Here is a 27,011-nt window from a genome sequence, read left to right as displayed (position 1 = left end):
TAACAAATCGCCGGGTGCCCCTGGAACATTTGTAGGAGGAAAAGTCACAGCAGGGTTAGCTCGGGAGGAAGCAGTGGGTGCAGGGCCAATGATTCTCAAAGCGAGTCCTCTTGAGGAAGACAAATCACAGCACTTGCAGGTAAACCCGAGGCCCCGTAGGGGAAGAAACCCGCCTCCAAACGAGGCACGGTCCCTTTAAGAGGTTCGATCCCTCCGCCCTTCTCCCTTCCCCGCCTACGCAAAGGCGGAACCGGAAGTTGTGGAGGTCGCGCGGGTTCCCAGCATGGCGGCCACCTGGCCGTCTGGGCCAGCTACTCCGGAGGCCGTGGCCGCCCAGGTCCTGGGTGTCCTGTGGTTCGTGTCAGTCACCACGGGACCTTGGGGAGCTGCTGCGATCGCCGCCGCCGGTGGCGAGGAGACGCTTAAGTGCGAGGACCTCAAATTGGGACAATATCCTCTGTGAGGAGCCCCCCCCCCCCCCGCCTTGGGGGCGAGGTAGATTAGGGGTCGCAAGTGGGTCGCGGCCCTCAGCGCGGGCCAGGGTTGGTTTAAGGGATCGGTGACTTGTGGCTTTTAATGACGGACAGACTCGGGGGGTGAAAAGAGATGTGAGGGTGGGAAGAACAGCGGTCACCCTGTGTGATTTTCCTTGGAATTTTACTGATGGTTAGTGCCTCGTCTTCTAATTCACTTATTTTTATTATTAATTAATTAACTACTGGTGGGCTTATTCAACAAACACCCAGATCCTGAAGTATGCCAGGCCCTCTAGGCCCTAGTAATAGGAAAATTGATAGGCTCCACTGTAGAAGTTTGCTGACTTGGGGGCGGAGACAAATAAGCAGTTAATAACGATATATCCCTTGTATATTGGCCAGTTATCATTAACTCTGTGCGTATTACCTTACATCATCCTCAAACTCCATAAGGTGCCAAACTGTCAGGGGGCAAACTCCTTCTCCCTATTGTAACTGTGGGCCAATTATCTGAACTCTCTTTTCTCTTGAGTAAGAATGAAGAGAACAGTGTTACCAACTGAAAGGTTTGTTGTGAGAAATTAGTGCAAGTGAATCATATAGAACAATGCCTGGCACATAATAAGGACTATCTATGTTATTTATTCACAGATGAGGAAACTGAGGCTGAAGGGGTTAAGTGGAACAGTTCATTGTAATAGCTCTGCTGAAGGGAGGAGCCCTTATGAAATGGGAGTTACAGTCAAATTAGAATAGCTACTTTTGTACAAAATTAGATCATTTTATACAAATTACAGAGCAGAAAAATTAGTAACAGAAGCCAGAGATAGGAGAAAGACTAGGAGACAGAATTTTAAAATTAAGAAAATTCTCTCCTATAGTATTTTTATGTGAGTTAGGGAGAGGCAGCCATTATTAGATGGCTTACACCATAGCTCCAATTTGCTGAATACCATTATGCTTGGAATTTGAGAATCACTGACCTAGTAAGTTGAGTCTTTTTTGGTAAAAATGTCAGAGCGATTCTAAGAAATAATTGGATTGTATGAAGAATTGTACAGTTTGAACCCCAGAGAGATGTGGCTGAGCATTTGGTGATGAAGACTGGAGAATGTCTGCTACTCCTGGCCTGAAGATGAGGTTTCTAGTAGTGCTTAAAAAACCTTAAACAGGTATCAGATAAATAAGGCGAACACCTTATTTATCCCATTTTAGTGTCAATAAAATATTTAGGAAACAAAAGCCAACTGCAAGTGTTTTGAAATTAGAGGACAATTATACCTGTTTTTCAAAACTTAAGATCCTGTTGGGGAGACTGAAGATTCACCTAAAAGGGCTATCTTCTCTGCAGTCTAATGGAAAGCACTCTAGGCTTGGAATCAGGAAACCTGATTTTACTCCCTATCACTTGTTACATGACTTTGGATAGGTCTCTCAAACTTTGAGCCTCAGTTTGTGCTTCTGTAATATGGGAATAGTATTTACTTCACAGGGTTATTTGTACTATATGAAGTTAGGTATGTGACGATACTATGGGACCCCATAAATTAGTTCAATCATATGCTTAGAAATTGATTTTTTTTTAACCTGAAGCTTTCTTAAAATAATTTGGTAAAGATTTTAATTTCCAATTTTCCTTTATGCTCTATGCTTAAACCCTGACTGATGTTCTTTAAGGATGGCATCCTTGGCTAGAGCTTTTAATATATATTAAGTTAATACACTTTTCCTGTAATAAATTACTGTTCAAGTAGTATTTAGTGATGCTGAAAGTATATTTGTGGTTATGCTTGTTGCTTTGGGCCAACCAACAGCTTTTTTTTTTAACATGTGAATGTAAACATGAGTATGTAATACAAGATATTAAAGACAAGATGATAATGTTTTGTGTTGGAATGTGGTTCATATTTCCTTAACTTTTCTCAGATATATTTGTAAAGATCCAAAAATAAATGATGCTACACAAGAACCAGTTAACTGTACAAACTACACAGCTCATGGTAAGATTTCCAGAAACATGTTTTTAAAAACAATTTTTGAAACATTACTTCATAAATCAGTGTATGATCACTAAAAATAATAAATGTGTGCTTTTTCTTGAGTTAAAACATTACTCAGTTTCTAGAACGACTTAAATTGGACAACTTGCTAAGGGTTGTTAATATTTAAGAAGAGTGTTATTCTTAGTTTTGTGAATTGGGGAGTTTTGTATTTTCATTTCTTTTAAACCTTTGAAATCAGTTTATGTAGCTTATGCAGAGATGCTTCTTAACTTAATTTTTAATTACTCAAAAAGAATTTAAAATGGGACTGTTAGCACCGTCAGGTCCGATGTAAAGTTATATCACCCATATTATACAGTCGTAAAATAAACTTAGGTACATTCTAAGTATGAAAACAATACAGTTAGGATTTTAAATATGCATCAGTATTTTCTTTTTCTTTCTTCTTCTTCTTCTTCTTTTTTTTTTTTTACTATTATAGAGATGTTTTGATAATAGATACCACTCTCAGTCTAATGATTTTGGGGCGCTTCTGTTATTCTAAATTATGTAGAAAGCCAGATAAAAACTAATGAATTGTTCTGATGGGTCTTTTCTATAGGGGTATGTGTTGGAAGGGAGGCAGACAGATGTATGTTGGAACTATTTAGCCTTCTTATTTGGCATGGTACATAATGATGGCAGTTACATGGTATTATTTTGAGAAAAGAGCACCTATTTTTTTTTTTTTGAAGATTTTATTTATTTATTTGACAGAGATCACAAGTAGGCAGAGAGGCAGGCATAGAGAGAGGGGGAAGCAGGCTCCCCGCTGAGTAGAGAGCCGATGCAGGGCTCAATCCCAGGACCCTGGGATCATGACCCGAGCCAAGGCAGAGGCTTAACCCACTGAGCCACCCAGGCGCCCCAGAAAAGAGCACCTATTGAATATATACTGATTGTTTTATGTATTAGGCAGAAAATAAAACAGTAACTGATATTTTCTTTTTAAATAAAGTCTCTCAAACAGATTCATTATATAAATGAGATTGAAGTAATTGTTTTTTTATAGCAAAAAACTTTAATGTTTTTCAACATATTCAAATAATTGACTGCTTGATTATGAATTCGTATATATTTTAAAAAGCAAATCTTTTATCTGTTTATACCTTTATATTTTGGCACACTACTAACCCAATTATAGTCAACAAAGATAATTGAAAATAAGTTGTGTTAAACTTTTATAATTGGCATTTAGCTACTATTCAGAAGTAGTAAGGTTTTACCATATAAACAGTAATAGGTTTTGCATATATGTATATATATATATGATTTGTATAGCAGATATTGCTTAATATGTATACATTTGCTTAATTTAGATGTATTAAAGGAACTTTGTTTTTTGAGTTAATTTATAAGTATACTCTGATTTGTCTGTTTTATAGTTCAGTCTTTTATGTTGTGCTTTTGGGACACAGATTACAGTTAACATATTTAATGAAGACTCAATTCTCAGATACTCAACCATTTATATGAAAGATATTAGAAATCTGTGAATACTGTTTGTCTCAGGTATTTAACTAAATTAAGAAGCAGGCAGCTACCTATCTCAAAAAGCATTTTCTAGTCTGTAGGGTTCTTTGTAGGTATTTGTAGGTAATTTGTAGGTAATTCTTTGAAGAGAATTATGTAATAAAAAGAATAGTTTTCTGCCCCAAAGAGCTTTGCCCTTCATTTAGGAGTCTTTTGTGTAAAATAAGTTTGAATCCACTCGTGCAGTTATTAATAAGTAAGTTTATAAACATACAAAATCAAGTGATCAGACTAGTAGGAAGTAAAAGGACTTGGAGGTATTACGGTACTATCATGGCTTATCAGGTAAATACTCATAGTTGATGTAAGTGAAGAGCTACAGGACAATAAAAGGAAGGTTTCCTATAAAAGGAAATGATACGATTATTCATTTGGAGAGAAGATATCAAGTGCCGTATTGAATGTGGGAATATATGTAAAATGTAGATTAATAAATAAGTTACTTTAAATCATTATCATGATTTTAAGAAGAAAATAAAGTTTCTGAGACAAAGATGAGTCACAGGGTGGCTGCATATGGATGTACAATTTGTACTTGACACTGGTATCTAGCTGAGAGCTGGGATAGATTCTGCCATCCCAGCCCAATGCTCATGAGACTGTGTCTGGCTATGGGAAGTTTTTCTTTTTTGCCTTTTTAAAACATACAAGGGCTAGTAGACTAGTCATGGTGAATCACTTCTAAGTCCTGATCAGAGAGGATATCTAAGTGACCTGTAAAACATGTTTTTTGTGTCCTAACATGGAACTGATTAAGAGGAGAAAAATATTAAGAGTTGTGAAAAGTGGGGCTCCTGGGTGGCTCAGTGGGTTAAGCCTCTGCCTTCAGCTCAGGTCATGATCTCAGGGTCCTGGGATCAAGCCCTACATTGGGCTCTCTGCTTGGCAGGGAGCCTGCTTCCTCCTCTCTCTCTGCCTGCCTCTCTGCCTACTTGTGATCTCTGTCTGTTAAATAAATAAATAAAATCTTTAAAAAAAAAAAAAAGTTGTGAAAAGTGTGAGTTAAATGATCTTTCTCAGCCTCCAGCCAAGATTGTTCTTCCTCTATTTTCTCACTGTGTATACGAAGGACTATTACAGAATCCTCAAACTCAGTTTAATTTTCTTTAACAGTACTTTTTGGTAGGGATGAATAAGAACAATGTTTTACAATAGGGTAATTTCAGAATAGAAGAATTGGGACCAAAGGCTAAGTAATTCAACTGTAACATTAAATTAATGTGATCTTAAAATGGTTCCCAATTAGAGATATAGACTTCCAGTTATAGAATGAGTTAAGTCACAGGGATGTCAGGTATAGCATAGGGAAATCACTGGTATTGTAACAGAACAGATGGTATCTACATTTGTAAGCATAGCACAATGTATAGACTTGTCTAATCAGTATGTTGTACACCTGAAATTAATGTAACATTGTGTCAACTATATACTTCAATATAAAACATAAAAACTTGGGGCGCCTGGGTGGCTCAGTGGGTTGAAGCCTCTGCCTTCGGCTTGGGTCATGATCACGGGCCTGGGATCGAGACCCACATGGTGCTCTCTGCTCAGTGGGGAGCCTGCTTCCTCCTCTCTCTCTGTCTGCTTCTCTGCTTATTTGTGATCTCTGTCTGTCAAATAAATAAATAAATAAATCTTTAAAATAAATAAAAAATAAAAACTTAAGGACAGCCCATCACAAGTAGTCAGTGAGACCTTCCCAAATAAGGCAAATTCTTAAGGTATAACCAATCAAAAATAACTTCCTTGCTTTGCTTCCACTTCTCTATAGAAGTCTTCTAACTCCTACAGGTGGGGCAGAGTACTCTAACCACTTCCAGTTTGGCACAGCCCAATTCAAATTGATTTTTGCTCAAATAAACTCATAATTAAAAAGAAAAATAGATTCCATTTAGCCCCGTGCCAACTAACAAGCATATTTATTTACTGAGATATGATTTATAATGAATAATTTGGTAATTAAATTGAGTAAAATAACTGGATCAAGACTAATACCTTGGGGCACCTGGGTGGCTCAGTGGGTTAAAGCCTCTGCCTTTGGCTCAGGTCATGATCCCAGGGTCCTGGGATTGAGCCCCACATCGGACTCTCTGCTCAGCGGGGAGCATGCTTCCTCCTCTCTCTCTGCCTACTTGTGATCTCTGTCAAATAAATAAAATCTTAAAAAAAAAAAGACTAATACCTTAATGAAAAGTATAAGGTATTTATTATTTATTAAGAAATTATTTACTTACTGTATTTATTGAGAAATTACATGGTAAGCTTCTACTAGGTGGTATAGATGATAAATGAAAGAAGACACAATCTCTACCCTCGAAGAGTCTTCTGTCTAGATTGTACAGACATGCATAGGCAAGTGTTTTCCATTTTTTAATCAGTGAAATACAAAACTATTTAGACTACATCTCTAGAAAATTTTGCTCTGGTCCTTTGGCAGGTCTTTTTTATTTTGTCAAGTTTTTATTGAAATACATATATCTATATTTTTTAAAGTTTTATTTATTTGACAGAGATCACAGGTAGGCAGAGAGGCAGGCAGAGAGAGATGGGGGAAGCAGGCTCCCCGCTGAGCAGAGAGCCTGATGCGGGGCCAGATCCCAGGACTCTGAGATCACGACCTGAGCCGAAGGCAGAGGCTCAACCCACTGAGCCACCCAGGTACCCCGAAATATATTTATAGGAAAGTACACATAAGTGTACTCAAATGATTTTTCTCAAGCTGAACACATTTGTGAATGTTTCCAAATCAAGAAATAACTTTATTAACATACTGAAAGCCCCATCATGCTCTCTTATACTCAGTATTCTGCCATAATGGATAACCATTAACCTAACTTCTAACAACATAAGTTAGTTATGCAAAGAGTGTGTTATTTTTAGATTTTTAATTTGGAAATAATGTCTTTTTTCTTTTTAAAATATTTTTATTTACTTTAAGAGAGAGTGTGAACACATGCACAAGCCCAGGGTGAGGGAGAAATGTGTGCAAAGGGAGAAAGAGAATCTCTGGCAGACTCCATGCCTAGCCTGCATCCTGACAGTGAGACTCCATCTCACGACCCTGAGATCATAACCTGAGCTGAAATCAAGAGTCAGATGTTTAACCTACTGAGCCACCTAGGCGCCCCTGTTTGGAGATATTTTCAAGCTTACAAAAAAGTTGGAAGAATAAGAGTAGTACAAAGGGGAATGCCTGGATGACTCAGTTGGTTAAGCGTCGACCTTTGGCTCAGGTCATGATCCCAGAGTCCTGGGATTGAGTCCAGCATCAGGCTCCTTGCTTAGCAGGGAGCCTGCTTCTCTGTCTGCCTGCTGCTCCTGCTAATTTTGCTCTATCTCTGTCCATCTGTCTTTTCCTGGCAAGTAAATAAAGTCTTTAAAAAAAAAAAAAAAAGTACAGAGAACACCCATACATCTTTTGCCCAGATTGACCAGTTGTAAACACATTATTCTTGCTTTATCATTATGTGCTCACACATCCTCTCTCTCTCAATTTATATGTATTTTGCCCATGTTTGTGTGTTTTCCCTAACAACAGAGATACTGTGGTTGCTGTAAACTTTAGTAAATTTAATACTAATATATGTACTTTACCATCCATATTCTAATTTTATCAAATGACTAAGTAATGCTTTTATAGAATTTTTTTGCAATATGGGATCCTAAGATCAGGTTTTGACCCTTAAATCTGACAGATCAAGACTATAGTCCAGAGCCATGATGTTAACTGGAATAGGATCCCAAATGACTTACTCCTTAGGTCAGTCCTTTGATCGTTATGAAACGTCATTATTTCTGATAGCTTTTTTCCGTTTAAAAAATAATGCTACTTTTTATAATCGAGAAATACTATGTACTTATTGATTTAAACAGATGCCATCTAAATCAAAGACATTGGCCAGAGCAAAATTTTTTTATTTTTAAGGTTTTATTTATTTATTAGAGAGACAGCGAGAGAAGGAACACAAGCAGGGAAGTAGAAGAGGGAGAAGCAGGCTTCCCGCCAAGCAGGGAGCCTGATGCGGGGCTTGATCCCAGGACCCTGAGACCATCACCTGAGCTAAAGGCAGATGCTTAATGACTGAACCACCCAGGTGCCCCCAGGGCAAAACTTTTTTTTTGTAGGAAATCTGAGAATTGAGTAGTTTTCAGGTTGTAGCATGTTGCTTAATTTTGTCTACTAGTTAACATTTATTGGTAACTGGCTTTTTAGTATTATCATATTGATTTATTTTTGCTTGTTCCTGAAATCAGTGTAAGCATGGAATTATGGTATAATGGGAAGAGTATTGATTAAGAAATAATGAGTGTTAGCTTAGGATTTCCAGATCCTTACCTACTTGTAAGGCTTTTGTCAAGTCATCCTTTCTTAGACTCTAGAAAAAAAGGAGCGTATTACTAGTTTTGTTTACTTAATAGGATTTTTAAAAAATAAGGGTCAGTAAGACACCTGGCTGGCCCAGTCAGTAGAAAACACAGCTCTTAATCTTGGGATCATGAGTTCAAGCCCCATGTTGGGCATAGAGACTACTTTAAAAAAAAAAAGCAGGGGTCAAAAGAAATGATAAAGGATGTAAAAACAAACTCTAGAATTGTGGGCTTCTTTTGATTGATTAATTTCATTACCCAAAATCTTCCCTTAGTGTTACAGCCACTCCCAGTGTTATAATTCATTTCTCATGTCAGGTTCATTCTTAGTTTTCTCAGTATTGAAGTTCTCTAATTTGCTAGAGTAGAGAACCTAATACTTGTTGAATACTTTGTCTAGCCAAATATTATGCTTTACATACCTTATGCTTTTACTACATACCCATACCATTGCAAGAGTAATATCCACCTTTCACAGATGATAAAAACAAGATTCAGAGAGGTTTTGTAACTTGCCCAATGGAACAGACTTGTTAAGTTGACAGAGTTTAGATTTAAATTCAGATTTGTCCAGTTCTGAAGTCCTACTCTTTGGAGTTCACTGTCAATTCAAAGAAGTCTGATTAAATCAGTATTGATGTTTCTCTTATTATTTTCTCACGTAATCTCTGTGTGTCCTTGGAGCAGCAGCTTCTCCTTCCTCACTAAAGTACATCATTTTCATGCCTTGAAATAATTAGCTCATGCTTCTCTCAAACTTTAGAATCCTTATAGCAATATGGTTTCCTCTTCATTCTGGCACCTCTTTCCACTGTTTGTAGCTTTCCTGAGGTTCTGAGCCTGGAGCATTGAGCATTTTGCTCTCATATGTCTCATGTCAAATATAAATAATTTCCTATTAAGAAATGATAAAATATCATTGAAAACTGTAATTTTCAAAATTTATGGTTCAAAGAATAGTGTCTAATTAAAAATAGAAAGGTATGATTTCTTAATATTTAATATTTTTATAAGGCCTTTTTACAACTCACCTATCAATGTTTGATTTTTTTAATGTACAAGAAACTCATTTCAAAAAACAATGCATTTTTATTAGCAAGATGTATTGGACAATAACCCCAACTAGAATCATAATTATAGCATTTTGCATTGCAACTGTCTCTTTAAGATCTGATTTTAGATAGTCTGCAGGAAGATCTCACAGGGCTATAAGACAAGAAAGAGACAGCTTCAAACTGAGCAAGTAAGTGCAAGGTAGTACCTTTAGAGGAAGATTATCTAAAATTTTGCAATAAAGTTCTTTTTTATGGTACAATTTGCCAATCCAGAACTTACTACTTTGAGGATTTAAAAAAATTAAAGATCTATGTTGAGAAAAAACTCGTGTTTATATTTCCTACCAGTCACTTCTTTGTGGAGGTGGAATGGTCCTCAGCAAGGCAAAAAACTAACTTTTTAAACCAGACACCTCTTTGGTTTATGTGCCTGATGCCTAAACTCTTGTATACATACTCCTGGAGTACGTATAGAGCTTTTCAGGAGGTAAACAGGTATCATTATTGAAGTAGTTCCCTAGGGCCATTATAAGTGTGTCACAACAGACATTGATGGTCTCAGTTCTGGAGGCCAGAAATCTGAAATCAAGGTGTTGGCAGGGCCATCCTCTCTCTCAGACTCTGGGTGGAATATATCCTCCCCTCTTTTGACCTGCTGCTGGTGGGCCACAATCCTTGGCATCCCTGCCTTTTAGCTGCATCAGTCTGGTCTCTGCCTCTGTCCTCACATAGCATTCTGTCTTCAAGTCATCTTCTCCCTGCTATATATGCATGTGATTTCCCCTATTCATAAGGACAACAGTCTTATTGGAATAGGGCCCACCCTAATGATCTCATTTTAACTTGGTTAAACCTGCAAAGACCTTACTTCCAAATATGGTTATACTCTGAGGTATTGAAGATTAGCATTTAAACGTATCTTTTGGAGGGAACATAATACAGCCCATAACAGGTGTCTTTAAAGGAACTGATTTCCAGATCCTCAGATATTATGTTTACTTATCCTAAAATTGATGTAAATTTTCTGAATTTTGCTTTTTTTATTTTTTAAAAATTTTTATAAGATTTCATTTATTTATTTGTCAGAGACAGAGAGAGCATAAGCAGAGAGAACAGCAGGCAGAGGGAGAAGCAAGCTCCCCACTGAGCAAGGAGCTGGATGTGATCTCAGGACCCTGGGATCATGACCCGAGCCTAATGAAAGCAGACACTTTGGCAGACGCTTAACCGACTGAGCCACCCAGGCGTCCCCCACTCCCCACTTTTTTTTTTTTTTAAAACGTTTATTTATTTATTTGTCAGAGAGAGAGAGAGAAAACAAGAGAGTGAGCACAAGCTGGGAGAAAAGCAGGCAGAGGCAGAAGCAGATGCCCTGCTGGGTAAGGAGCCCACAGTGGGACTCCATCCTAGGACCCTGGGATCATGACCGAACCAAAGGCAGATGCTTAACTGACTGAGCCATCCAGGCGTCCCTGAATTTTACTTTTTTTTTTTTTTTTTTTTTTTTTTTTAATTAGGGAGGGAGCTAATGGGACAGGAGGGGTCAGAGGTAGAGGGAGTAAAGCTGACTCCCCAGTGAGCACAGAGCCCAATGCAGAGCTTGATCTCAAGATCCTAAAATCATGACCTGAGCCAAAATCAAAAGTGCTTAACTGACCGAGCCACCTAGGTGCCCCCAAATTTCTCCGTTTTCAAGAGGAGCTCTTTCATATCTATTCTCTGTTGGATAATGGTGGCTATTGAGTTGCTGTGGTGTTTAGATTCCATTGTAAAGCATGCTATAACATTTAAATTTAATAGCAATATTTATAATATGCTGGAAATTATATTTTTTCCAACCATTTAAATCCACGATGAAAAACTTTAGGTATCAACTTCAGTGTGTAAGGGAGTTCAGAGTTGTAAAAGATTACTTTAGGGAGTGTGCGAGCAAAACTTTTTGAAGACCGCTGGTCTAGAGTGAGGTTTCTCGACTTTGGGATGATTGATGTTTGGACTAAGTAATTCTTAGTTGTGAGGAGGCTGTTGTATACATGGTAGGGTATTTAGGAGCGTTCCTGGCCTCTACCCTAGGTGGCAGTAGCAACTCCCCAGTAGTAACAACCAAAAATGTCTCCAAATACTGCCAAATGTCCACTGTGGGGCAAAATTGTCCTTGGCCATTGGAATGGAGCATATTGATCTTCTTTCAGTCAAATACAAGGAATATGAGCATTTCAGATATTGGCTAATCTCGATTTTGAGTTATATACTATATAGTGCTAGACATGACCTAAGATGGCAGAATTTCAAGAGATATCACCTAATGGTTGTGATAATAATTTATTCACAAAAATCAGTACATTTTTTTCCCAGTATGAAGGCAGGTGTCCAAACAGCTACATATAAATTGTCTGTTAACTTTGCGCTATCTCGGTAGACTGTAAATTCTTGCTTACTTCTGGAGTCAAGAAATGATTGTGGAAAACCTCTGTGTTTTGCAAACATTCTTATTGAGGATTTTCTCGTGTTTCCCTTGGGTCATGAACCAAACCAAGTTCCCAAAGTAGCTCAGAGGTGAATTGGAATGCTGTCTTTCAATTATACCACAAAAGTTCTGTAAAGCTTTCTGTCTTAGTAGGAAGTTCTGGTCTAGGTTTGTGGCTCAATTACAATGTCTTCTTACTTGTTTCCTAGTACAGTTGACCCTAATGACCCTGGGGCAATAGAAGGTCTGTGTGTAACTTGTGTTTTCCCTAAAACTTAACTGCTGATAGCCTTGTTGGCCAGAAGCTTTATCGAAGACAGTCGATGAGTATACATTTTGTATGTTGTATGTATTATATACTGTATTCTTACATAAAGTAAGCTAGAGCAAAGAATGTTATTAAGAAAATTATAAGGAAAATATAGTTACAGTACTATGTTGTATTCGTTGAGGAAAATCCACATGTAAGTATACATATGCAGTTCAAACCAGTGCTGTTCAAGAGTCAACTATATTATTTCCTCACTTTTTGTCCACCCTTCATTTTATTACTTTTTTGCTTGTTTAAGTGGTTCTCAGTTATACTGAATCTGTGTCTTTTAGTGTAAGCACCTGGTTTTGGACATGTAAGTATATTAAATAAATTAAGTTTATAGGTAACGTAGTTTGAACTTTTTTAACCCAACAAAAGTATGTAAAGTAATTTTACATTTTTTTCAAACATTGTTTTCTCTGTGTACTACCCTGGCCTATAAAAGGACAATGATTGGGGCACCTGGGTGGCTCAGTGGATTAAGCCGCTGCCTTCGGCTCGGGTCGTGATCTCAGGGTCCTGGGATCAAGTCCCGCATCGGGCTCTCTGCTCAGCAGGGTGCCTGCTTCCCTCTCTCTTTCTGCCTGCCTCTCCGTCTACTTGTGATCTCTCTCTGTCAAATAAATAAATAGAATCTTTAAAAAAAAAAAAAAGGACAATGATTTGTTGGAAATCATAAGATAATTACAAAGAAGACAGAAAATGAATGCCATTTTCCTTTCATGATAAAACTCTAGGGCTTCTGTGGTTTTTTAAGACTATGATACAAGGTTGTGTTTTCATTTTCTCAAATTAAAAAAAAAATCCTGTAATTATTGATACTAAACATAGAGATAAGCAGTCTGAAACTAGCCTAAAAGCATTAGTACCTTTTAGTCAGAAATAGTGAAGGAGGAAAAGGCAATCACATTTACTGAATAACTGCTGTATGCTGTGCCTTGTACTAGGTACTTTGTATCATATTTAATCTCCACAATGGTACTAGGAAGTAGAAGATCTTAGTGCTGTTTTTATCTACAAGGAATCCAAGGTCCTGAAAGAGGCAATGCACATACGTCATTCTCATTCCAAAGTTCTTGCTCTTTATACAGTGAAGCTATAAAGGCTTCAGGATAGCTCCTGCCTAGCACACAGTAAGCTCTGTATTCCTCTTATTATGTCATCTGGAGTAGGAGTAAAGATCGAAAATGCTAAATGCTAAAATGGTATGCTACATCAATTCCGATAGGGAATAGAGAAATAAATACATTTAGAATAAGTAATCTGGGTGTGTGTGTGGGGGGGGTGCGCCTTGCTGGCTCAGTCAGTAGAGCATGTGACTCTTAATCTTGGGGTGGTGTATTCAAGCCCCATGTTGGGCATAGAGATTACTTAATAAACAAAATGAACAAACAATTTTTTAAAGAAGATTTTATCTATTTATTTAACAGAGAGAGACAAAGTGAGAGAGGGAACACAGGCAGGGGGAGGGGGAGGAGTAGGCTTCCTGCTGAGCAGGGTGTCTGATGCGGGGCTTGATTCCAGAACCCTGGGATCATGACCTGAGCAGAAGGCAGACGCTTGATGACTGAGCCACCCAGGCACCCCAAAAAACAAATAATTAAAGAAAATATTTAGGGTAGATGAAAAGAATCTTAGTTTATAGTAACTGTCTTCTGCAAGAATTAATATAAACTGAAAATACAAAATCAGGGATCATGTTAAATTTAATAAATTACCCTATGAGTTAGCAACAAAAATTGAGAAGTTGTCTTTACCCTAGAGATGAAGTAAAGGGCAGTAATACTGGGCAGTTCTTCCCTTGTCACCATAGTCAGAGGCGGGAGATTGAACTAGAAGGGTCATGCATCAAACCCAATGTGACAATTCTTACATTTTTGTGTTGAGACCACTATATCGTATTATCCTTTATTTAGATATTCTTATCTAAAGTCTCATGTCAGATGTTATATTGGGAGGTGGTGTGTTAAAATTTTGTATTTTATTCTGCTTTCTGCTAGTCTTAAACATGATTACATACCTTTTCTGTGGAAAAAAACAGTAGTTTCTTGCCCCCCCCCCCAACCCCGTCTTTAGTTCCTTGTTTTCCAGCACCCAACATAACTTGTAAGGATTTTGGTGGCAATGAAACACATTTTACTGGAAATGAAGTTGGTTTTCTGAAGCCTGTATCTTGCCGAAATGTGTAAGTCCATTACTGAAGCTAAATTTTAAGGTTACTTGCCTATGTTGTATCTTGACTGCATGGAGTAAAGAGATAAAAAGTTAATTTATAGGGAAAATCCTGCACTGATATAATTTATCTTTTTTGCCTTTCTTAGAAGACCTCTATTTTAAGTGTGCATATTGTTAATATAATTGCAGTTTACCACCAAGTAAAGCATAGTAGTTCACTCTGTGGGATAAATAAAGACTGTGAGTAGCCTTATGCCATGTTAATTCAGTCAGTTTATGCCATTAAATGAGTTATGAAAACTTCTGTTTAAAAATTTGGGGGATTTCTACAGTGCAAAAAAGGGATCATGTACTTCTAGTATTAAAAGAATGTTGAGGGGGCACCTGGGTGGCTCAGTGGGTTAAAGCCTCTGCCTTTGGCTCAGGTCATGATCTCAGCGTCCTGGGATCGAGCTCCGTATCGGGCTTTCTGCTCAGTGGGGAGCCTGCTTCCTCTTCTCTCTCTGCCTGCCTCTCTACCTACTTGTGATCTCTCTCTCTGTCAAATTAATAAATAAAATCTTAAAAAAAAAAAAAAAGAATGTTGGGGTAGCTATGTGGCTCAATTGGTTAAGCCTCTGACTCCTGGTTTTGGCTCAGGTTATGATCTTAGGGTGGTGAGGTCCATCTCTGTGCTCAGTGCAGAGTCTGCTTGAGATTCTCTGTCTCCCTCTCTCTCTCTCTCAAATAAATAAATCTTTAAAAAAATAAAAGAATGTTAATTATTAATCATTTGCATATTAAGGGCATTTTGAAATTTGGTTTCATTCTTTGTAATAGATATGGATGATGAATGGTTAAACAGAATTCAAAAATTTCTTTGGGACATTAAGACAAGTGGCTTTATTTTGTTAAGAGTGTTCTTTGTTTAAAGGACTTTTAAGTTTGAGTTTTATTTTTGCTGTAGTAAAGCTAACATCTTATTCTTATTATTTCTGCCTTGTATTAAAAACATGATTTAGTTTTATGCATTCTTATTAATTGGTGGCACTATACTTTTATCTTTTAACTGACATTGTTACATTTTATTTGATTGCACCTGTTTGCAGTTGTATTAAGAAATAACCACTATTAGGCCTTCCTTACTATTTGGCTATTTCTTCCAGTTCTATTAGAATTCCTAGAAATTACTAGTGGAGTCTTATTTTTCTTTTGACCCTCCTTCACTGAGTTAATGAGGAGCTTTAGATTTTATCTTGCTGTGTAATCCTAACCCAATCACTTAAGCTTTTTGGGTTCCAAGATTTCTCATTAGTAAAGTAAAAATTGCTAAAAGGAGTTACCTCCCTATTACTTATATATGGTTTAGCCAAGTTTTGAATTTATCAATTCATATTTTTTTTTAAGATTTTATTTATTTATTTGTCAGAGAGAGAGAGAGAGAGACTTTGCACAAGCAGGCAGAGCAGCAGGCTGAGGGAGAAGCAGGCTCCCCACTGAGCCAGGAACCCAATGTGGGACTCCATCTCAGGACCCTGGGATCATGACCTGAGCCGAAGGCAGATGCTTAATTGACCGAGCCACTTAGGCATCCCTGGATTACTATTTCTATCATAAAAATTCCAAATGATAACCAATTTATTAAGTGCTGATCTAGGACATCATAGGTTACAATACAACAACTTAGAAAATCAATCATCTGTTGAGAATAGCTAACCACTCAGGTTGGACTTACAGGTTTATATTACGTGTAATGGTAACACCATAATGGTCTGTTACTCAATTTCTAAGTTAATTCTGATTTTTCTTTTAGTGTCTCTGGGTAGATTAGGCTCAGTGCGACTGAGCTATACTAATCATGCTCACAAGACACTGATGTCAGTTACGAGAAGAAACATAATTATCAGGGAAACCTGATACTTGCAAGTATACTGGCCAATTTATACCCCTCCTATAGTAAAACGTACAGTTCCAAAATAGAATTTGCTTAATGACCATTGAATCAGAACAAGGGGAGCTAAATTAGTGGGTAATTTTAATGATGAGTCACAAAATTAAGATCACCCCATAAATCATTTTCTTATATCAGAATATTCAGTACATGCCTACCAAAGAGCCAGCTGCTGGTCGGCTACTGAATAGTCACTGACAAATTCTTATTCACTGAATGTTCCTTTCCCAGGTCACATATTTTCCTTCTCCTATTAGCATATTCTTTTTCAAACTGTATATAATATTGATACTTGATGAAAACTCCCGTCTTAATATTGCAGGTACAGTCATTCTATAATGTATTCTCCAGTAACTGAAGTCTGGTAACCATGTCTGATTGATCACCAAGCCACACACCTATTTATACTGGCCAACTGTTTTAGTTGGAGCAGACTAACTGCTGTAACAGATGTCTTTAGAATGTCAGTGGCTTAACACAGTAAAAGTTATTTCCTCCTCACATCATAGTCCGGTTGGTGTTGGCGTGGAGGTCTGGGTGAGGTAAGGGGAGTGATTGTTGCTTCATGCAGTCATGCAGGAGCCTTGCTCCTTTCATCCTGTGGCTTTGCTTCCTCTCATCCTCAGAGTCCTTTCCATTCAGCCAGCAGATGGGAAAGAGGAAAAGGAACCCCGGGTAGGTGTGTTTTATGGACCAGATCTAGAAATGGCATGCATCGCTTCTGTCCTTATTACGTTGGGCAAAACTCAGTTATGGCTACACATAACTGCAAGATGGGCTAGAGTATGTAACTTCACAGTACATCTGTGAGAAAAAGAGCAGTGGTTCAGTGAGCAATTAGACAGTCTCTGCTACGCCACCCGTTTTCAGGTTATTCTTTAGGGTGATCTAATATATAGATAATTGTGTTTCTAATTTCATTCCCCTTTCCAGCCACGCTTTTTGAAAGGCTTGTTCCTATAATACTTACCTTTTATGAATTTTTCTGTCTGATAGAGTCCAGCTTTTGGCTATGCTGAAATTTACTAGCAATCTTTGTTCTCTGTCAAATGGAACTTTATAGTCCACATCTTAATTTTTCTTCTACAGCATTTGGCATTTCCTTCTCTTAAAATTCTTTCCTTGACTTCAAGTATAAAACACTCTTCTATTTTTTTTTTTGATTCCTCTTTTGTTTTTTCCTTAAATCTTGATATCCCCAAGATTATATTCTTGCCCTATTCCCTTTTTTATTCATTCACTCCTTAAGCTTTTCTCACCATCTTAATGTATATTAAGGTCCCAAAGTCAGTCTTTCATCTCCTTTAAACCATCTCCTCCTTTGTCTTAATGAATGGCACCTGTCCTTATCTGTTTCTTTCTTTCTTTCTTTCTTTTTTTTTTTAAAGATTTTATTTATTTATTTATTTGACAGACAGAGATCACAAGTAGGTAGAGAGGCAGGCAGAGAGAGAGGAGGAAGCAGGCTCCCCGCTGAGCAGAGAGCCTGATGCAGGGCTCGATCCCAGGACCCTGGGATCATGACCCGAGCTGAAGGCAGAGGATTTAACCCACTGAGCCAACCAGGCACCCCTGTCCTAGTCAATTTCTTAAGCTGAAACTTTGGAGCCTTCTCGACTTCTTTTCCCTCATCCCCCACATTTAATGTGGTTACCTCTGCCTTCTTAGTATTTCCCAATTTTGTTTACATTTCTCTCCTACTGCTACTGCCCAGTAGGTTATAGCTTGAGTTTCTACAAAGCCTACTAATTTATTTCTCTATTTCTAGTCTGGTACCCCATTCCAGGGTAGATGGGACACCACTGCCCTCAGCATAAAATGACATCCTTTCAGTATTAGATGCATAAACAGGATCTCTGGTCCATCTGCCGTCTCCCACCAAGCCCCCCAAATGTCCTAATTGTGAGTGAAATGCAAAAAAACAGGATTGTAAGACCAACATAATCAGATTTGATTTTAAAGTGGTAACTCCAGCTACCTCTCTGTTTCTTTACTTCCTTTTGCAGTAAAACTTCAGAGAGTTGTCTAATACTCCTGTTTTTCAGGTTTTTTTTTTTTTTTTTTCATTCTAGGCTTTCTTAAGCCTGCTTTGTTTGGTCATTTTCCTATACCACATCATCAAAATTGCCCTCGCTGAGGTCACTACTGAACTCTTTTTGATTAAATGTAGTGGAAAATTCTCAGCCATTACTTATGTGATCTGTCAGTCGCATTTGGCACAACTGATCACTCTGTTCTCCTTAATACACTGTACTGTCTTCCCTTGACTTCTAGTATACCACACTCTTCTAGTTATACTTCTTCCTCACTGTTAACTCTTGCTTAGTCTCCTTTCTAGTTTATTCTCTTCTTGATCTCTCAAGTATCAAAGTATCTCAAGGCTCAGTGAATTTCTCTCTCTCTCTCTTTTTTTTTTTTTTTTGGTCTATACTCACATAGAAATGTCATGGTTTAAAATACTTCCTATATGCTTGTAACTCCCTAATATATATCTCCAGCCCAGACTTCTCTCCCTAACTCTAGGCTTATAAATCCAGCTGTCTTTTGTTGAACAACTCCACTTGGATATCTGATAAATATCTCAAACTCACATGTCCAACAATGAAATCCTGAACATCTTTTCCAGGTCTAGTCTACCTTCAGCCTTCCCCAACTCGGTTAATGCTAGCTTCATCCCTTTAGTTACATGGGACAAAAATCTTAGCTTTATTCTCATTCCTTTTTTCATTCCCTAAATTGGATACATCAGGAAATCCAGTTGTTATACTTTGGAACATATCCGGAATCTGATCACTTCTCAGTGGTATTTTTTTTTTGCTAGGACTCCAGGTCAAGCCACTATTAATTTTCATCTGGATTACAGCAAGAGCCTTCAGACTCCTTTGTCCTTGTGGTAGCTCACATTTGTTCAACAAATTCATCCCTCTCAATCACTGTTAACGGGGTGGTGTGTACTTTCTACTCTGTTGGTTTGGGGCTTGGCCATGTGATTGGATTTGGCTTATGTAATGCTAGCAGATATGAAACAAGTAGGGGCTTAAATGTGCTTGCGAGGTTTATCTTTCCTCTTGAATCATGGTGATAAGTTCTGAAAAGAACTTGTCCTGGGTAAAAGCTACACCTGCAGCCTGGGCCCTAGGAAAACGTAAGAGGAACTGATTTTAAGGAAATAAGTAGCCTGGATCCAAACTGACCCAAACTTCAGCCTGAAGCAGCATTTCCTGGCTGAACCCACCCTAGATAAGCTGAACCACAGCTAATGGCAGTGTGAGGATGACTGCTTATTGTTTTAAGCCACTGAGGTTTAGAGTGGTTTGTTATACAATATTATTGCGACAGTAGCTCACACGTACTCCCCTACAGTCTGTTTTCAGTCTAGCAGCTAGTTACTTTAAAATCTGAATCAGATCATATCACACGTCTGTTTAAAATCCTACAGTAGTTTCCCATATCCTTTAGAGTACAAACCAGTCGTTACAGCGATGTTCAGGGCCATCCATGATTTGCCCCCTTTGCCCCTTGTCCTCTCTCTGACCTCAGCTCCTACTATTCTTCTATTCTCTAATTCCACTCCTGCTATACTGGCCTCCTTTATAGACCTCAGACATGTCAGTCAGGTATGCTCTGCTCCCCTCAGCAGGTACTTTTGCCTAGGATGCTCCTCCCTTAGAGGTGTGGCATGCTAACTAAGTCACCTCCCTCAGGTCTTTGCTTATCTATCGCCTTCTCAATGATGCCTACTCTTATTACCCTATTTATATCTTATATCCCCCTCGTCTGTACCCCTGACATTCTGAATCCCCTAAATGACCTGCTCCACTTCTTTTTTTAATAGTGTTTGTGACTTTTCTTTTGTGTGTGTGTGTGTATGTTTGAGATTTTATTTATTTGAGAAAGAGAGAGAGCACAAGGGGGGGTGTGGAGGGAGGGGCGAGGGGCATAGGGAGAGGGAGAAGCAAATGCCCTGCTAAGTATGGAGCCAGGGCAGGGCTCAATCCTAGGAACTTGATCCCAGGACTCTGAGATCATGACCTAAGCCGAAGGCAGCTGCTTAACTGACTGAGCCACCCAGGCACCCCCTTTAACGACTTTTTAACATAATATATGATTTACTTTTAAAATGTTTATTTTTATTGCTTGTTGCCTATTGATTGAAGGCTCTTTAGGGACAGGGATCCTTATTTCTTCTTTTCATATATATATATCCCAAAAACCTAGAATAGTGCCTGGCATGAAAATTAATGAATGGATCAGTGAACAAATGAATAAATAAGTGATAATTAACAGTTTTGTTTCCTAAAATGTTTGCATGTTGGAAATACATATATGTAACACTCAGGTTCTAATTTTGTACAGAAATGGCTATTCATACAAGGTGGCAGTTGCGCTGTCTCTTTTCCTTGGATGGTTGGGAGCAGATCGATTTTACCTTGGATACCCTGCCTTGGGTGAGTATGTTTCATCAAGAAAAAATCCTTGTGAAACTTGTATTTCAGGTAAATATACCTGTTCTTTCCATTTTATTATTTTTTTTAAGATTTTATTTATTTATTAAGGAGAGAGGGAGAGAGCACAAGCAGGGGGAGGACCAGAGTGAGAGGGAAAAGCAGACTCCGTGCCGAGCAGAGAGCCTGACATGGGGCTCACCAGGACCCTGACATCATGACCTAAGCCAAAATCAAGAGTTGGATGCCCAACTGATTGAACCACCCAGGCACCCTTAAATATACTGATTCTTATAGATTAAATCTTTGCATACTATTAATAGTTACAAGTTCGACATTAACTGGAGGTGAATAGTTAATCTTCTGTGAATATAGAGCTAGCTGTTAGTTCTACAGTTCAGCTTGGATAATAAATATTGACTTTTCCTGTATTTTCATCTTTATGAAAATACGTACAAACTAGTATAGGCCCTTCCTTGAGGATAGTAGGCTTGAGTTGTCATTGTTAGTACTGGGCAACATGGTGGACATTTAATAAATATTTTATGAATAAATGTACATCTCTTCTTTCTAAAAATATTTGCCCTTCTATCTGAACCCCTGCCATATTCCCTTGGGAAGAGAAGCTTTCTTTCAGGAGAAGCGTGGGTTGGAACTATGGCGACCCACAAGAGCTGGTGTGGAGCCTGACTTTTTTTAGCCTTAGCTTCCTCCCCTCCGCCGCGCCCCCCTCCGCTGACCTGTCACACACATTCCTTCTAGTGTAATCTTCCCATTTACCATAGTTACTAATGCTTGTGAATTTTTACATTTGATGATTTTTACATTTGATTTGGATTTGATGATAGCTTTTGTTTAAACAATACTTTTATATGCCTGCCCTTAGTTAAGCCTTACAGCTCTCTGACTTTATCATCCACTTTAAATCTTTTTTACCAGCTAGGGAAATTGTCACCAGAGAGGTTAAGGGATTTACTCACTCCAGAGGCCTTGTTTTATTCTGTGACATATTTGTTGTTATCATCTTTGTTTTATGGATGGGGAAATTGTCATGAGATTAAGAGATTTACCCAAGGACACTCTGCTAGTGACCTGAATTTGAACCCAAATTTTCTGGCTCAGGAGATCATGCTTTATTTACTACAGTACTCTGCTCCTACATTAGCCCTTTACTGAGCAAAATTTCAAGTTTCTGATGCTTTTTTTCCAGTTAGTAAGGCTAATCTTAATTCTTTCCATGTTGCTACCCACCAGAGATCAAAGAAGAATCTTTATTGTGGTATTAGTAGGAAGTATGTTTCTGACAGCCTTACCTGGAACTCACAAATTTGTTCAGTTAATAGACATTTATTCTACATTTACTACCTGTTAAGTAAGTGCGTGCTATGGGAATAATGATGAAGATCATATTTCATATTGGTTAAAAAGGAAATAAATAGGTTGGTGGGTCCATTTATGATACAGCTCTTATAGAACCATGACAAAGTGCTATGAGAGCAGAGAAGAGGGACTGATTTAGTCAGCCTTGGGGTGTGAAAGAGGACTTCTTTGATGAGGTGACATTTGGACTAGGTATTGAAGGATGAGCAGATTATAGAGATTGAGGGCATTACACAGAACAGTATGTGCAAAGGCACTGGGTGTGAGAGTATGTGTGCCTGCTGAGAGAATGGTAGATAGTTTAGCTTTTGGCATAGGAAGAATAATGGCAAGAGATGAAAAGTGACTGCAGAGGTAGTCTGTGGTCAGATTATAAAGGGCTTTGAGTGTCTTTTTATGGAGTTTGGACTTTACCATTTAAACATCAGAAGCCATTAACATTTTTAAGCAGAGAAGAGTCATAGACTCATTTTTCAGGAAGATTCTACTGGAGGAATTGAGGGAAATAGCTTAGAACAGAGACGTACTGGTGACAGAGAAAGGAGGAAGGAGATTGATGCCATAGTCCTGGCCTGAGTGACAGTCCAACTCATTTTCCTGCCATGTGTTAGAGTAGCTGTACCTTTCCCTATGGCGGAAAGCCATGTGATCTGCACAGAAGGCCTCAGAGTTGGTAAAATGGCAGTCCTTCAGTCTAACTCTCTTTTTAGATGATGGCTGGCTGGCTGGTTAGACAGAGAAATCAGATTCATAATGAGAAAGTAAAATAATATGGTGATGGTGAGAATATACCTGAAGCCTTTTGCCTTTATTCTTATATTTTCTTCTGTGTTCTCTTTATGAAGACAGACATGTGTGTGTGTGTGTGTGTGTGTGTGTGTGTGTGTGTGTGTGTATGTATGTGTGTGTGTGTGTATATATATATACATATATATATATGTATATATGAAAGATTTCTAACTTTTAGAAAGTTTTGAAGAGGTTAGGAAGGAAGGGGAAACACTGTTCTTTAGAACAGTTTATTCTGTGATGATTTTAAATAATAAATCTATTTTATATATTTGGCTTAATGAGTGAGTTTTTGGTTTCCTGGGATGTGTGTCAGATGAGCTGTCACGTCGTATATGTAAGATAATGTGTTTGTCTTACTGCAGCACATCATAATATGTCGGCATGTATATTGTGAATTTTTCTTCCTGCAAAGTAAAACTCTCAGTAATAAAGTTCTGTATAAAGCTCTGTGTAGTGGATCTGGTTAGTGAATGTTAGTTTCCTGCCAGGAGCGGTTTTTCTCTGGCCACTGCTATTCCAATCTATTATGAGCCTCAGTCAAAGAGAACCTTTCCATGGGAGGCTGAGTGAGATTCCATAAACTTGCAAGTGCAGTTTTTAACATTCAACATTATGGTACAGCATAAAGGATTTTTGTTTGTTTTTTTTTAATCATTAAATAATTTCCTGTATTTAAAAAAAAAAGATTTAAATAACTTACTGCATTTTTTTTAAAGATTTTATTTGTTTGTCAGAGAGAGAGAGAGAGCACAAGCAGGGGGAGTGGGAGAGGGAGAAGCAGACTTTCTGCTGAGCGGGGAGCCCAAAGCGGGACTTGATCCCAGGACCCTGGAATCATGACCTGAGCTGAAGGCAGATGCTTAATGATGAGTCACCCAGGCATCCCAATAACTTACTGTATTATCATAACCACCTTTGGGTATTCATTAGTTCAACACATATTTTGACTGCTGGCCTAAGATAAAACTTTCTCAAGATCATTAAGTCTGTCACTTCTCATTTGTCTGCTTTCCGGCTTCTGAATTTTTGTTGCTACTGTCTTATCTTTTATTCTCTTTGTTCTTTTGGGTTTGTGGGCCTTAAAAATTCCTTACCATCTTTTAGTGGGGTCTTGGAGTGAGAGTAGCTAAGTAGGCATGTCAAAGTCATTATCTTTAACTAAAAATCCTCATTTCTTTTAAGCATTCAAATATTTTGATTGTATCTTACTTGCATTTAAGTAGTAATGTTAAGAATTTTGATATATCTTATTAACTAATCTAATATATAAAGTTACAATTTTTTTTAAAGTTATGATTTTTAAAAATTTTAAAATATTAAATGTTTTTAAATGAAATTTTAATTTTTAGTAAGAATTCAAGGTTAAAGATTTTGGTATTTTTTGATTAAAGTGATTACTATCATTGTAGTACTAACCTTACTATAATGTTGACTGGCATGAAAATAGTTACAGATGGACCCTAACATTCTATATTTTTAAAAAAATATTTTATTTATTTGAGAGGAAGCAAGAGAGAGCATGAGCAGAGTGGGGAGGCAGAGGGAGAAGCAGACTCCCTGCTGAGCAGGGAGCCCATTGTGGAGCTCGATCCCAGGACCCTGGGCTTATGACCCCAGTTGAAGGTAAATGCTTGACTGGCGGAGCTACCCAGACACTCCTATTTTTCTTATAATCTTATTTAATCTTCATGGTTATGAAAAGCAATGGTGGCTTGTTAAAATACTTCCTTAAGAGGCGCCTGGGTAGCGTCTGCCTTTGGCTCAGGTCATGGTCCTAGGGTCCTGGGATCGAGCCCCACATCGGGCTCCCTCCTAAGTGGGAAGCCTGCTTCTCTCTTTCCCACTCCTCCTGCTTGTGTTCCCTCTCTCTCTGTGTCTCTGTCAAATAAGTAAATAAAATCTTTAAAAAAAGATACCTCCTTAAAACTATTTATGATCATTGGAATTTTATAAGAACAGAATAAATAATATCAGTCATGCAATATGAAACTTGCTTTTTCTAAGTAGTTCAGTGTTGAATGTGATATTTCATTATATAAATTTTACTTCAGGATTAAATAAAGGAAATGTGTTGGGGGTGAGAATGAATAAAACTTGATAAGATCTAAAAATTCCTTTAAGAAAGTTTTTTTTTTAATTTTTAAAACATTTAAAAAAATTTTTATTTTATTTTATTTTATTTTATTTTATTTATCTATTTGACAGAGATCACAAGTAGGCAGAAAGGTAGGCAGAGAGAGAGGAGGAAGCAGGCTCCCTGCCAAGCAGAGAGCCCAATGCGGGGCTTGATCCCAGGACCCTGGAATCAGGACCTGAGCCGAAGGCAGAGGCTTTAACCCACTGAGCCACCCAGGCGCCCCAAAACATTTAAAAATTTTTAATTAGGGGTTTGAACGCATGACCCTGAGATGAAGACCTAAGCTGGAATCAAGAGTCGGATGCTTAACCAAGTGAACTGCCCAGGCTCCCCCAGAATTTTCTTTTCAGTTATTTCAAATTTCTTTTTAGCCCCTGACTGTAACTTTATATATAACTTTATTTCCTTTAATTGATTTATTCCTCAGTATGCAAGTGCTACATGAACTAGAAACTTTTTTACAATGAAACCTTATTTTTCTAATAGTATTCTCTCTTTGTATTCTTAACTGTGTTAACATCTGTGATTTTTTTTTATATGCAATAGTTAGCATATTTTGCTTTGTCCATCTGTAGCATTAAAAGATTATGGATTCCCAAAGCTAATAGCTCTTTTGGATCAGGAGAGAGATACTCTTTTCATGGTGGTATTCCTTTTAAAATGTAAATACTTTCTTATTATGAGAATAACAAAGTGTTTTTAAGCCCAAATCTTAAAAATCTTTGGTTATATTCTTCTTCTTCTTATTATTTTTTTTTTAGTTTGAATTTACCAGTTTAGACTGGTATATAATATCCACAGATCATGGGACAAATAAAGGGATTTATAGGTTAAACTGTTCTAAGATTTGAAAGCTCTCTTTTATAGGTACAGACACAAAAAGAATAGTGATAGCCAATTACCAAATCATTGTAGAACACCTGTGGTTTGGCAAATAGCAACTTCAATATGCGATAATCTACATTCTCTAATACAGTCATACAGACAGCAGTATTTGCAAGACTCAACCTGTAATAAAAGAAAAAACCCAGAGTTTTTTTAAATACCCCAAATTAATCTCTGTTCTTTTTGTTTTATATCCAAGTAAATCCTTTGATTGAATTCATGTTTTTAAAATGTAAAGTTTAGGTTACTAAAGTATAAAGTACACTCAAAACATGAACTTTATTAATGTCATCTGGCAGCATAATCTTTTTGAAAGAATATATCTATAATAGTAATGGTTCAGGATAAAAATGGATTCTTCTTTATTAGAAGCACTTTTATTTGGAATTTTAAAACAGTTTTTAAAATCGAAAACCGATACTCCTTTTCATAGTAAGATGTTAGTAAATCATGTCTGTACAAAGAGACACTTTTTGATTTGAAAAAAAAAGTGAGTCTACTTTTGGTAGTTCACAAATAACCTCACTTTAAAAAAAAAACTGGTATTATGCTCAAAATAATGAAATCTATAAGAATAATGGTTTGTATTGGTTTTAATAAATGCTGTTTAGAATGTATGCTACTTTGTGTTGTTCAAGTTGATCATTTTTTGCAGATAAGATAATTTACTCTTGATATAGTTTGTTTCTTCAGTAGTCAGAATGACTAGTTAGGGGAATGACACAGCACTGACTTCCAGTTGCTCACAGAAGAGAAGGGGAAGACAAATAAATAAAAATGCATAGTAAGTCATACCATGATACATGTGCAGTACTGAAAGTTAAGGGCAGGGCTGGGGAGCATCTAGAAATATTTTTAAATTCATCCTGGGGAGGGGCGCCTGGGTGGCTCAGTGGTTAAAGCCTCTGCCTTCAGCTCAGGTCATGATCCCAGGGTCCTGGGATCGAGCCTCACATCGGGCTCTCTGCTCAGCAGGGAGCCTGCCTCCTTCTCCTCTCTCTCTCTCTGCCTGC

General features: G+C 37.7%; 1 protein-coding gene across 2 annotated transcripts in view; it reads left to right on the top strand.

Moving 5' to 3' along the window:
- Positions 1-270: 270 nt before the first annotated feature.
- Positions 271-27,011, top strand: part of LOC111143128 (TM2 domain containing 1) — a 49,362-nt gene continuing 22,621 nt past the window's right edge. Inside the window, exons 1-4 of one of the 2 annotated variants that reach the window (XM_022496620.1) lie at positions 271-450; positions 2,403-2,476; positions 14,331-14,439; positions 20,716-20,807. In XM_022496620.1, the coding sequence (XP_022352328.1) occupies positions 284-450; positions 2,403-2,476; positions 14,331-14,439; positions 20,716-20,807 (442 nt within the window). In that variant the 5' untranslated portion in view covers positions 271-283. Of the gene's footprint in view, positions 460-2,402; positions 2,477-14,330; positions 14,440-20,715; positions 20,808-27,011 lie in introns of both variants that reach the window. The other variant, XM_022496621.1, reaches the window with a different exon arrangement.

The sequence above is a fragment of the Enhydra lutris genome, unplaced genomic scaffold (assembly GCF_002288905.1).
Source record: "Enhydra lutris kenyoni isolate GAN:26980312 unplaced genomic scaffold, ASM228890v2 scaffoldscaffold9, whole genome shotgun sequence".
Classification (NCBI taxonomy): domain Eukaryota; kingdom Metazoa; phylum Chordata; class Mammalia; order Carnivora; family Mustelidae; genus Enhydra; species Enhydra lutris.
Note: the sequence above shows the minus strand (reverse complement) of the source record. Positions and strands in the feature narration are given on the sequence as shown.